The sequence below is a fragment of the Euphorbia lathyris genome, chromosome 5 (assembly GCF_963576675.1).
Source record: "Euphorbia lathyris chromosome 5, ddEupLath1.1, whole genome shotgun sequence".
NCBI classification, from domain to species: domain Eukaryota; kingdom Viridiplantae; phylum Streptophyta; class Magnoliopsida; order Malpighiales; family Euphorbiaceae; genus Euphorbia; species Euphorbia lathyris.
This window is the reverse complement of record NC_088914.1, coordinates 29,159,482-29,173,584: the sequence shown is the minus strand read 5'-3', so window position 1 is coordinate 29,173,584 and position 14,103 is coordinate 29,159,482. Positions and strand designations below refer to the sequence as shown.

Here is a 14,103-nt window from a genome sequence, read left to right as displayed (position 1 = left end):
CTGAATTTTTTTACATGAAAATCATAATACTTTTGAGCTTGGATCTCTAGCCTATTATTACTAGTTCTTTTAGCTCAAAATTAAGTACAATACAACCAATATATTGTGGTTATTGTGATGTTTGCAAAAGCAAATGAAAGTCTTTGAAGTAACTAAAATTACTCTAGCATCATTCGAATTTCGTTTTTAACAATTAGCATCATTTAAATCATCCAAATCACTTTTTAACTATATCATTTGTTGAAAGGGAAATGTAGAAGCTAGATCAAGAGTCAAAACTATACTTATATTTGCTTACTTTATGAATGATTAAAGGACTTTAAAATTAATTTGTGTTTATCTGCTCAACATTACCTTTTGTGTCCAAGTATAATATGTGGAACTGGTTTCAATTAACGCTTCTTCAAATTGAAGTAACAGATCAATTACAATTGGATTGCAATTCCACTCTTTACCTGTCATAATACTCCTTCATGGTTCATTCTTTAGTGTTTGTTTGAATAATTTAATTTTGAAAATTTTGGATTCATTAGTTTAATGTAAAATGCATGTTATAATTGTTGAAGTCATTTATATGATTTGTATAATCAGTTTTTTTTCTTCAGTGGTCCTTTAGATAATCATTTAATTTTAAACTTGCACATCTCTGGACTATTATATTTTAGATAATATATTATAGAGTTTTAAATTATATATTAATATAAATAAGATGAAAAAGTTTAAAATATGATTTTCAAATCTATATGATTTATAATCTCTGAACTAATGCTACTTTTTAGGTATCGTAACTGTCTTCTACTTTGAATGAAAAGTCCTTATCAACATTGAACTTTAAATCATAGGTTATATCATAAGTTTTAAAAAGATTAATTAACTACTAATGGATATATTGGTTTTTGTTTTTTTTTATATATTATTTTAACAAACTACTCTACTTTGTTATATTGTAGATAAAATTTAAAACATTAATTAACTACTAATGGATATATTGGTTTTTGTTTTTTTATATATTATTTTAACAAACTACTCTACTTTGTTATATTGTAGATAAAATTCAAAAGGATATTATCTCAACCAGGAGTGATTAATCCCGAAGCATTCGGCATTGTTCCGAGCGAGGATCCTGGGGTGGCGCACTTCACGCCGCCTCTAGAGGACAATGAAGAAAGTAAAAGGTACTCTCCTCTTGGGTGTACCTGCTTAAATAAGCTTTCTCTCTATTTCACTTACTATATAGTTGAAGAGGTGGAATCTATTTTGTGGAGTCTATTTATATTTCAAGAGTTTCAAACTCAATTTCAATCTATATTCATTGTATTTTAAATTATACACAACTAGCTCTATATTATTTGTTATATAGTATAAGATAGTTGTGCTTACTTTTTATTCTTTTATTTTGTATATAATACTATGCAAATTTTGGGTTTTGGATAATTCTAACTAATGGGTAATTCTAACTAATGGTAGCTTATGCATCTCCATCCAGACCTTTAACGTGTCAGTGTAGTACATTATTAAAAAGGCAAAAAATTCTCCATAAAACATTAACGCTTGGAAATGACTAAGTTAGTATATTATTATTTTTTTGTGAAAGTCTGGCAATTAGGGAGTGCTAATTGTAGGCATCCCAACTATGTTGGCACCCCCACTCTCAACACCCGATCCTTAAAACCAATTTAAAGTTGGTAAATTAAATTTGCGTTTGATAACTCTTACCTTATCAAGAAGAGTTATGATACTTTATTTTTTATCATTCACATATACACATTAGTTAGAAAATAATTAAAAATGATTATAATCTTGGATAAGGTTCAAATTTGCCTCTATGATTTTGTGCTGATAATGGGATAATAATAAAACTAATTTATTTATTTGTAGTATATTTTTTTGTTAATGTGAATGATAAAAACAATTTTCTCAGTATTTAATTAGAATTAACATATAATATTTATACGAACTATTACGGTTTAATTGATAAAATATAATATAAAGAATCATATAATCCGTGCATAGCACATGCCAAAATATAGTAATTTAGTATGCGTATAGTTTCGCATCTTAGTGCAGTGTTTTGGGGAAAAAAAATGATATGCCTTCTTTTCTTTAAAAAAACCTTTTGTTTAATTGTTCATGTTTGTAAATTAATTACCCAAATGGGCCATAAAAGTCCAAAAAGTTATGCCGTTTAGTGGAACTATCTAGGGTTGGTAACATAACGTTGTAAAAATTTCCAGTTATCTCAAAGTTGTATAATTTATTCTAAGTTTGTAAGATAAGTAGATTTATTCTATAAATATCACCAAATATCTGTTAATATCTTTTTGGTTGAAGAAAAGATATTTCTTATTAAAATATTCAATAAAAATACTAATAATCCCCATTAACCCGTCCTTCTTCATTTCTTTACTGTCATTTTGTTTTTGCTTCAGCCACCTACTTGTTTACAACCATCTATGATTTTCAGCAAAAATGACTAAGGGAAAAGTACACAGAAATTCATATTTTAAAAACTATTTACAATTATGAAAATCGCTTTTATGTATTTTATCATTATATGATTTTAAATTTTAAAATATCAGAATATCATAATTTTATTTCTATTTTTGTCAAATTTTCAATTATTCAGTTGCAGGAAATAAAAACAGTTTTAAAAAAACCACCAAATATGACATTTAAATAAATTTGTTTGACATTTAAATAAATTTGTTTAAGAGTCTGACTAAATTCCTATGAAACCAGGGGCGGATTTAGGGGGGGGGGGGGGGCATAGGGGGTATTTGCCCCCCTTCACCCGATTTTTTTTTCCCAAAACGACGTCGTTTTGGTAATTGGCTCTAAAAGGCGGAGAAGGACAGGGATAAATTATATCCGTTTCTTCTCTCCCTCATCAATCGACGCTCGACTTCTGCTCTCCCCCCCACTCACAGCAAACGCACACAGTCTCCTCCTCTCCTTCTCTCCTCCTCCGTCCGACTTCTCCCTGCCTGCCTCCGGCCGGCCGTCCGCCCATCTCCAATCTGCTGCTGCGGCTGTCCCTCCCTGCCAGGTTAGTTTACTTCTTCTTTTTCTGCTTTAATTTAAATTTTAGGTTAAATCAATTTTAGGTTAAAATCATTTTAGGAAAATGGATATTGATAGTTTGTTTTGTTTGTTCTTAATTTTAGGTTAATGGATATTGATTGATAGATTGTTATTAATTTTAGGTTATTCTTATTTAGATTAATGGATTGAATTGGTTGAATTGATTTGGCATTATTGATTGCATCGATTTGGTATTTAATTTTAAGACATTTTGTATCGAATAGAAATTATGTACTAAAGTGTATTTTTTTCAATTAATGTTATTTTGTCTAAAAAAATTTTACATGGAGTTTCGCCCCCCCCCCCCCCCCCCCCCTCCCTCAATTCCTGGATTCGCCACTGTATGAAACCCATCTCAATCTCTTAAAGTTTGACCCGTTGTTTTGCTTATTTTTTCAATGGCTTCAAGAAAATTGAGATGTTACAATTCTTAGGTGTCCTTACTTCTACGATTCTACCTTTTCATAAATTTAATTTCCAGGAAGAGTTTTTTGAACATATGCAGATAAAATTTGGCGCTTCTCTAATCTGTCTTGGTAAATTCTTTTCCAGATGAAGTTGAAATTTAAAAGTGTCTTACACCCATTTTAAATTTTCTAATTCATCTGAAAGCATCTTTGGAAGGAGTAGATTTTTTATCTTGTATTTTTTTAAAAGCTTTTTAGTTCTATGTTTCTATGATTTTCCTTCCTACTTTGATTTCAATTCTTCTCTTTATGTGATATAATCTGAAGTCAACCTCATTTAATAGTGAAAATGTGAAAAGAACCACAAAAAAAAAAGAGAAAACTATCAAATTTACCAATGTAGAAGATAAAGAAAAAATAAATTCAGAAAAAAAAGGAAATTAAAGAAAACAAAACTACACAAATTATATGTTAGAATAGGAAGACATTAGGAAAAAGTAAAGATGGATACATGTAATCAAACAATAAAAATATAGTGGGATCAAGATGATATGCAGAGAAAGGAAGAATGGTAGATAAAAGAAAAACCCTAAGGAGAAAGAAAGAGTTGAAACGGAATTTTGGAAAATTTAATTTAAAAATATTAAAAATTAGATAACTCCTATTAAAATTAGATAACTATTAATTTGATAAAATTAAAAATATTTTAATAGAATATGATTTTATCCAATTAAAATAAATATCTATGATAATATTAAAAAAAAAGAGGATAGTTGATTATAAAATAAAATCCAAAACCGAGTTCTTGTGTAATTTTTTCAACTATAAACTTTTTAAGCCCAAAATATACCTAAAATATCATCAATATTTACATCAGTTTTACTACGAATTTATGTTGTTTATATCTATTTAGAGTACTTTTACGTCCGAATATGTTTCTTTCATACAAGGTACCTAAATATTTGGTAAAATCCAAATAGAAACGGAAAGAGGTCAGAAATGAAGGAAAAACCCTATGAAAAGAGTCAAAGACAAAGAAAATCAAACGCACCGAAACGAAGACGGGAAACGAAGTCGATGACGGGAATAATCACCCGTGTTGCGACCGAGATTCCCTAATCTCGGTCGCGACACGCGTCATCCAGACACCTCTCTCTTCCGTTTTTGAAGACCAAAACTTGCCCCTAATCTCGGTAGAGATTCACCATTCTCGATAACATCGGATTTTCTGGCAGCATAGATTTCACATGTTGAAATGCAAAGAAATGGGTCCGTTCGGGTGGATAAAAACATCTTTTCGCAGCAGACACGGCTCTTCAACATCTATAAATAAAGAGTTGATTCAAAGTTGTAAAGAGAGTTAGATTATTAAGATTAAAGTATAGAACTTATGCAGAAATTCTGAGTCAGAAACGATTCAGAGTTAGAAGTTCGATTTTGTAAAAACGATATGATGTACACACATTGTTTATTCAATTAAGGGTAAATTCCAAAAAAAAAACCCATGTGGTTTGATGTTGTTCCAAAAAAACCCTTGTGGTTTGTTTTTACAAAAAAAAAGGACCGTGGTTTCACCGTTACCCGAAAAACGGAAATTGACTTAACACCGTTAAAAATGCTGACGTGGCAAGGGGTAGAGTTGGAAAAATATTTTTTTTTATTTTTTTATTGTTTTTTTTATTTTTTATTTTTCTTCTTCTTCTTCCTCTCCTCCTCCTTTTCTTCTTCTTCTTCTTCTTCTTCTTCTTCTTCTCCTCCTCCTCCTCCTCCTCCTCCTCCTCCTCCTCCTCCTTCTTCTTCTTCTTCTTCTTCTTCTCTTTCTTCTTCTTTTTTCTTCTTCTTTCTCTCTCTCTTCTCTTCTTCTTCTTTTTTTCATCTTTTTTTTCTTTTTTTTTAATTTTCAGAATTCTGGAAAATTTCCAGAATTCTGGACGTCCTCTTCCTGTTCATGCCCAATCCAGTTTAAATGAAGATCAGATGCACAATCCAGTTTAAATGAAGTTGACGCATACATGGTAGCTAGAAAAAAACTGAATAAATCCATTATCAAGTACATGAGGAAATTGAAGAGACAGGACAAGGATAGCAGAACCACATCCTTGAACGACAAGATTAGCATGTTAAAGGATGCTGAGGAAATCGACGTTTCAGTTTTTGAATCCATCTTATCTTTCATTTCTCAGCCAAATGCCAAATCAAAGCTCTCTGGCTTCTCCATTATCTCTAAATTATTACAGTCAATGAAGTGACAAAGATTGACGCAGAATTGATGGTCTTCAAGTCGAACAAAGACATCCATCAGATGCCAAACATTTTGAACGGATTGGAGGAATTGGAGAAGAGCATTGTGGAGGTAGAGGAAGAGGTAGATTGTGTGTATAGGCGACTGTTGAAAACCAGAGTTTCCCTTCTCAACATTCTAAATCATTAGAGGACGTCCAGAATTCTGGAAAAATTCCAGAATTCTGGAAATTAAAAAAAAAGAAAAAAAAGATGAAAAAAAGAAGAAGAAGAGAAGAGAGAGATGAAGAAGAAGAAAAAAGAAGAAGAAGAAGAAGAGGAGGAGAGGAAGAAGAAGAAAAAGAAAAAGAAAATAAAAATAAAAATAAATATATTTTTCCAACTCTACCCCTTGCCACGTCAGCATTTTTAACGGTGTTAAGTCAATTTCCGTTTTTTGGATAACGGTGAAACCACGGTCCTTTTTTTTTGTAAAAACAAACCACAAGGGTTTTTTTGGAACAACATCAAACCACAAGGGTTTTTTTTGGAATTTATCCTTCAATTAATTACAAACACAGTAGCAGTTAGATTTAGATTAAGATTTGTTCAATATTAGTTTATATTTTGGTAGTAGAAGAACCATCTCTATTCCGAAGATTCAGCGAGAAGATTAAGTAGCGGATTCGACCCCGGAGCCTGACAAACTCTAACGAGGTTTGAGGAAAGGATTGATGACCCGGAACTCTCATATCATTTTGAATGCTTCCATTCTTTTTATTCTCTGTAAACTTGTATCAAATTCATACTTCATCTAATAAAGTTCATTCAATTCAATATAATTTTATGTAGCACTTCTGTAAATGATCCGAAGTGAGTTCTGGTGTTTTCATTAAAATGTAGTTAAATTCAATATCTTTACAAGGAAACTTTGTTGAACACTTAGGCAAATTCATTCTTAAGGACGATATGATCGTTAAGTCGGCTTATCGGAAATAAGTATTAATTTGGTTAAGGTAACAATCTTGCCCGACCGTATGAGGATTGTCTGCGGTTCAAAGCCTTTTAATTGAAGGAGTTCACGTTATTACACTTTTATAATTTTTACAAAGTTTAAAGTTGTTTTCTTTGCTTAATGAAAACGAATACAATTATTCTCTTATTTTAAACACTAAACGTTTCTGTTTTGTAATTCATACTCAAAACAGAATTGATTTCTAACATTCTACATATTCTCCAATTTGATTCTTATTAATTTGATCTCAAAACCAAATTCAATTAACGATGATCTATTAAATAAACCTTAAGTCGTATTTAAACTATATTAAATAAGTTTTTGTGAAAATACGTTCCCTATGGGATCAATATCTTTTTATTACTACAAACGAAACCGTGCACTTGCGGAAATCGCTCAACAAAACTATTGATGGACTCGTTAGGATTGGGCAGTAAACCCGACACACTTCACATTCACCATCACTACACTCTCTTGTTTTGTATTCCAAGTTTTAATTATTTTTATCATCAATTTATAAATCATGCTTATAATGATATAATCTTAAGTAGTATTAAGTTAAGGTTAATTACAAGTAGATGTCACGTGGTTTCGCCAATTTATAAATAGGTACTTGTAGCAATTATGTGGTTTGTAAAATTTTGTATTTGAGTTTATATTGTCAGAATTTGACCGATAACGATCTCAAAATGAAAATTTTCAAAAGTTAATATTTTAAGCAATTTTAATTCTTCAACTTTTTAGATTTGGGGTCGTTTAGGTATTCTTTTTTTTACGAGAGAGAACGTTAATGTTTAGAGAAAGAAAACTTCAAAAATTATGATTTTGAAAAATAAAAAAATATAGTTACATAGTAAATATGATACTAAATAACTTTAATTCTTGAAAATTTTCATTTTGAGATCGTTATCGGACAAATTTAGCAAAATAAAATCAAAATCAAAATTTTACAAAACACAGGATTGCGTTTGCAAAATAAAATACCATAGATACTTATTTGCAAATCGACGAAACTACAAGACATCTAATTGTAATTAACTCTAAAGTTAATTGAAATCCATGATGTAAATGATTAGGGTTTATACTCAATAGGTTTTTATCAATTTCAATTAACTCACTAGGGAGCACTTATTTGGAAAAAATCCTAATCATTTATTATAGTGAGGGATTCTGAACATTAAAATTTAGGGACTGATTTTTGTTTTAATTATGGGGTAAATTACACCTATAGTTATTGAACTTTACATATTTTAATATTATAGTTACTGAACTTCAATTCTTAACGGTATGGTCATTGAACTTTACATTTTTTAATACCGGTGACCACTTAATTTTAACTAACTCCTCAAAATGACCGTTAACAACCTCAAAATGAAAATATTCAAGAATTAAAGTTGTTTAAAACGATATTTACCATGAAACCATATTTTTTATTTTCTAAAATCACATTTTTTGAAACTCTCTCTTTAAAAATCCACTATATCTCCTAACAAAACAACATATAAATGACATCAAAACAAAAATTTTCAAGAATTAAAGTTCTTTAGAATATCATTAACGCTTCGGATTTTTTTATTTTTAGGCCGTCAATGGTCGTTTTGAGGCATTAAGTGGCCACCGATATTAAAAAGTGTAAAGTTCAGTAACCATACGGTTAAGAATTGAAGTTCAGTAGCCATAATATTAAATGAGTAAAGTTCAGTGGCCATGGGTGTAATTGACCCTTTAATTATGTGTTTATCCAAAGTGGATTACTAAACCCAATCCTAAATTTATACTTCTAGCCCCGTGAATAGACCGAAATACCCTTTGCACTAAATTTCAAAAAACCCAAAACCTCTCAAGAAGCCGAAACGATTTTTGCTCAAATCCGGACAAATTAGTGAACCGAATCATGGATGGTGATAGAAACCGTAAAGGAAAAGCTAAAATGGTAAGATTTACCGCTTTATTTCGTTGATTTTTGCATCGAATTCAATCTGTTGTGGTTTTTAAAAATTCGACCGGAATCGCAGTCGGGCGTATGAACATCACGCCCGATCTGCGGTTCGGGCGTATGAGTATCACGCCCAACCAGTGGTGCGGGCGTGATAGCCACATGCCCGAACCACTGGTAGGGCGTGATACGCATACGCCCTAACCACTGATAGGGCGTGGTGCGCATACGCCTGACTAATGGTTCGGGCGTGATTCCCTTACGTCCCCATTTTTTTTTAATAAAAATTAATATTTTTTAAAATTTTAGTAATTTAGTGTAATTTTAGTAAACATTTAGTATAAATTTTAGTATAAAAATTAATATTTTTTAAAATTTTAGTGGAATTTTAGTTTAATTTTAGTAAACATTTAGTATAAATTTTAGTATAAAAATTAATATTTTTTAAAATTTTAGTAATTTAGTGTAATTTTAGTTTAATTTTAGTAAACATTTTAGTAATTTAGTGTAATTTTAGTATAATTTAATATAAATTGAGTATAACTTTATTATAACTTTATTAATTTAGTAGTATTTTAGCATAATTTTATAAATTTAGTATAATTTACATTATTTACAATTTTATTAATTTAGTGTAATTTTTTTTTGTAGACGGAGCGGCCTACTAGGGGTGGGAAATCCATCCCGTCATCTGCTCGTCGTCTAGATATGGACGACGAGGATGATACACCACGACATACGAGATTGCGTGGTATAGATATTTCTGGTCGTAGGCGGAGAGGGGCTGCGACGGAGTAGGTGAGGAGGGGGCAGATTGCGGATCAGGCCGATATTCATGGATCAGAGGGGGCGACTGATTTTGATGACAGAGAGCCCGATAGTCCCACGTCCGACCACACGGTGTGGCGTGGGCTATCACGCCCGACCACACGGTGAGGCGTGATGTTCACACGCCCCACCATGAGGTGAGGCGTGATGTCCATACGCCCGTGAATCGAGAGAGCAAAAAAAAATAACTTTTTCCACCCCAAAACCCATAAAAGGGTAATTTCGTCATTTCACGGGACTAGTTTCATCATTTCACGGGACTAGAGATGGGAATTTGGGGCTGGATTTAACAACACCCTATCCAAATGGTTCTAAATGCTAAGAAAACACTTGACCGAGTATTAGTTTCACTTTTTGATGGCATTTAAGTAATTTTAAGATGCACTACGACAAAGTACCATCACTCTGTTCAGCGTGATGTTAGGGAGGTGTGCCAGTTGTTGCCAACAAAATTCCGGCTTCTCTTAATTACTTCCCTTTCTTCCTGTTTATGAGGTGGTGGTCTGGTCCGAAGCTGTTCTTGTAATTTTAACCCACATCCAAACACTGCCTTAATACCCTTTTCTTTTTATGTTTTTCACTTTAAACTGATTCTGATTTTAGCCATTTTTAACTTCTTAAACAATGATCTCTTTTGGCTTGGGCACAACCCAAAAAGTTATTTTCTTTCCAAATTACACCTACCATTAACCCCTAAACCACACTATTATCTTTAAACCCCGTTTGGTTTCATGCTAAAAGTTGCAAGAGCTAATTCTACAGATCTGTTACCTTGCTTGAGGGCAAAACCTAATTTACAATTTCCCCCTTTTTTCTCGTTTGATTCTGGGTTTATGGTTGTTGCAATGAATGAAAGATGATCTATGTAAAACTCAATTGGGTTGCTTCTTTTGAAGTTCTCCTTCAGTATATGGATCTACACTCTTAAAAGTCCCTTCCTTTTTTACTGTGTTTTGCCCTGAAATCAAGCAAGCTCTTTTGGGGGGGAATTGTTTAGTGAAGCAGAGATGATTCAGTTGTTATATTTTGTTCTGTTTGTTGAGGGGCTTGTGGCATTCTTATTGCTTGTAAAGATTGGTCCTTTGAGAGAGCTTGTGATAAAGAGTTTGGATCAGGTGAAAATGGGAAAAGGTCCAGCTACTGTTAAAACAGTTGCTGCTACTATGTCTGTGATTCTACTCTCTAATCTTATGAGCATTATTAAGATCCAAAACAAAGGTGCAAAGCTTGGAACTATGTCACCCATGGATCAAGTTCTTTGGAGAACTCACTTGCTTGAGGCCTCACTTATGGGTATGCTCTCTTTCTTTCTTTTCCTGGTTTGCTTTTTTTTTTTTGCTTCATTTACGATGTTTGCTTGGATATATCATGTGCTTTCCTGTTATGGCTTATTATTGGGTAATTGAATTTGGTGATATCAAGTAGGAAAATAGTTAATTTATGTGGAAACATGTGAATTTAGAGAAAAATATGTAACTTTCACTGTGTTTTAGTTAACATATATGCAATTTGCACTTTTGTTATGGTGTTGAAGATAATATCAATTTTCAGTGATCTGCTAAACCACTTTCTTTTAGTGGGCACATGTACTTTTGTGAACTTTGTATCAATGGAGGATTAAGAAAGAAGTGAACTTGTTGAGAATTAAAGATCTAAGCTCTGTTTTTCTTGGATGAAAAGAAGCCTTGTTCTTGTAGAATTCAAAAAGGAAAAGCTTTTAGTTCTGATTATACAAATTTTTATTTGATAAGACACGACGGGGATAAACATGCGGTCAATTTACTTCAAAAATGAAGTTTTTGTATAATGTGGTGATTCAACTTGGCGTTTCTTGACGAATAAGTCCAAAATGATACTTTTCTATAAGTGATTCATGAATAGATACGATATAAATTGTGATCGAGACACGTATCATTTTGGACCGATTTGCCAAAAAATGGCAAGTTAAAAGATCACATTGTATAAAAAAATTCCTTTTTGAGCAAATTGACCCCGCGTGCCCCTTTATCCATAAGATCGGACATATAAGGGAAGCTCAGAATGAATAGCTACATAGCCTTAAATCCTCACCTCCAAATTCTAGGTTTTGAATCTGTTTAGATCTTAGTTTTGTCCCTTTTGCAGTTATTGTGCATATTAATCTTAGTTAAAAGGTTGAATCTCACTTATTCACCTATGTTGTGGATGTGGTCAAGAAAGAGCATATAAGCTTTATTCACTTCCAAAAGTTAAGTATAATTTAACTATGTCGGTTTTGTCGTGATCCTCTTTTTGATGTATGTATTTTGCTTTCCCTTCCATAGTTGTTTCCTTTGCTTTTAGTCTGGACGCAGAAGTCAAACTTCGTTCTGATTGTGATAATCTGTTAGATAATTATTCCTTCTTATATATCACAAAAAGGAAAATATAGATCTTGTATCTTTTCAGTTTCACAGCTTCTATTAATGAAGTAAGTACAAATTGTAACAAACTAATACATGTTTTATCGAAAAAGAAGATCACGACAAAAATTACTCTTTGGATATGGGGAATTAATTTACTCTCTCCATCTTTTTGAGCATTAATGTATTATACCTCTTCTTCTTGCTGTCGCCTTTAGGGGGTAGGCTGCCTTGGTAATTTATGGAATTATAACTTGATCACATGCTTTTTGTGATAGTTCCGTATACAGAATTATAAATTGATCACATGCTTTCTGTGATAGTTCCGTGCATTTGGTACTTCGCCTGCCAATTAGATACAAGTCAGTGTCAACAATGACTAAACTTGTGGCTACTAAAATATTATAAGTAAGCTAAGTACTAGTCAATTTCGGTTGGCTAACTTTATTCAGTCCGAATCATATGTTGAAGTCTTGAATATATGCAAATACTGAATGTAGAATGGTGAAAGTTGCTTGTGGTTTTCGAGTATTATGTTATCATAGTTATGTCAATGAACCTCCAACCGAACTCCAATGACAAAAACTAACTCCTGCAAAACTATTCTATTCCCTCAAACATCAATCCATTATTTCAGGAGATTTCCGTGTTCATAATGTGCTGAACATAATTTTGCAGGTTTCACCCTGTTTCTCGGGTTCCTAATTGATCGTATGCACCATTACCTGTCAAAACTTATTGCATTGAGGAGTAACATTGGATCTTCAAAAGAGGAATTTGAAAAGCTAACAAAAGAGAAAATGCAGCTTAAAGAGAAGGAAGAGAAAGCTTCCAAGGAGATGAAGCTTCTAAAGGAACAAAATCTTAACCTATCAGAGACGGTAAAGAAGCTGAAGACGGAAAACGAAGAGAAGGTTAAGCAGATTGAAACAGCAGAAGCGCATGTTGTTTCGCTTCAGAAACAATCTGCTGACCTATTACTTGAATACGACAGACTGTTAGAAGAGAACCAAAATCTTCAGGTTCAAGGTCTGGGATACAAGAAGTAAATCAAATTATGAAAATAGGTCTGGGAAGTTTTTCTAGTGATACTATGGAAATGGCTTGAATTGACCAATTTTGAAATTCTCTTGAATCTTAGAATCTTTGGTTCATACATCTTTGTTGAGAGCAACTTCCATTTCCATTTAGTTTTAGGCTGATTAAACAGTTTTGAGATCTAGATTGTTGGTGCCATTAATATATTTGAAACAGGTGGTAAATAGTTACAACTATCAAATGTTTGATTCTTTTTCGTTTGTCCCTTATTTTGTTTTGTTGGGAGTAGCTACTAGTTAGAATTATGTGCTCGTCACATTTTATCATTTTGGGTCCCATTATTTTAATGGGCTGATAATTGTGCGGGTTCATGCCGTGTTCGTGTTGTGTTAATTGTCGGATTTGTGTTAAAAAATATTATAAACAAGATTTACATGCTAAAAGTTGTAGGAATTGAAAACCCTTGAAATAAAATGGGTATAATTATAATCCCTCTCCAGAAAAGATTTTTAACCGATAAAGGTTGCCTATTATACAAGAATGAGATGAAAGAAGATTTTTAATTGATAAACATTACCCATGAGATGAATTTATACTCTTCTAACCTAAAAGTACGATTAGGTCGGAACAGACTAAAAAAGCATAAAAGCCAAAAATACAAAGAAAAGAGCTAAAAAAAACATAAAAGCCCAAATATAAAGGAATAAAGGTAAAAGTGTCAATTACATATTAAAATAGAACCTAAAGACATAATTGCAATTTACTAAAATAATTAAAAAAAGTCAAATAAAAGAAAATATAATAAAAAGAAAGGAAATTGAAATTGGAGTGGAGAGTTCAACAATATAAAAGCTGGAAAGGGAATTAAAATCGGAGTTGAGAGACCAACTAAAGAGTTAGAAATATATTTGTATTGGTACATCTTTAAATTAGAGGTGAAAGTTTGTGAGGTTCTCTAAAAAAAATAATAAGAGTTGAAAATAGAAAGTGATCGGATGTTTAACGATTATCGTTTTTCATCGAGAGGACTTCTAGGGTTGTCGATCTAGGTTTAGGTCCACGATCCAAGAGTCCGAAAGTCCATGTTGCTCTCCCACTGCTTCAGTTTGAGTAGAAGAACTCAATTTCTTCTGATTATCCATTTTATTATTTTTTTATCAACTTGATGTCTTCGTCGTACATTTTCGAAAACAACTT

At 32.1% G+C, this 14,103-nt stretch overlaps 1 protein-coding gene across 1 annotated transcript; it reads left to right on the top strand.

Annotated features, from left to right (window-relative positions):
* Positions 1-9,915: 9,915 nt before the first annotated feature.
* On the top strand, positions 9,916-13,157 carry LOC136231054 (uncharacterized). Its single transcript, XM_066020299.1, has 2 exons — positions 9,916-10,780; positions 12,547-13,157. The coding sequence occupies exons 1-2, from the start codon at positions 10,495-10,497 to the stop codon at positions 12,915-12,917; spliced, it is 657 nt and encodes a 218-aa protein (XP_065876371.1). The 5' UTR covers positions 9,916-10,494; the 3' UTR covers positions 12,918-13,157.
* The last annotated feature ends 946 nt before the right edge of the window (positions 13,158-14,103 follow it).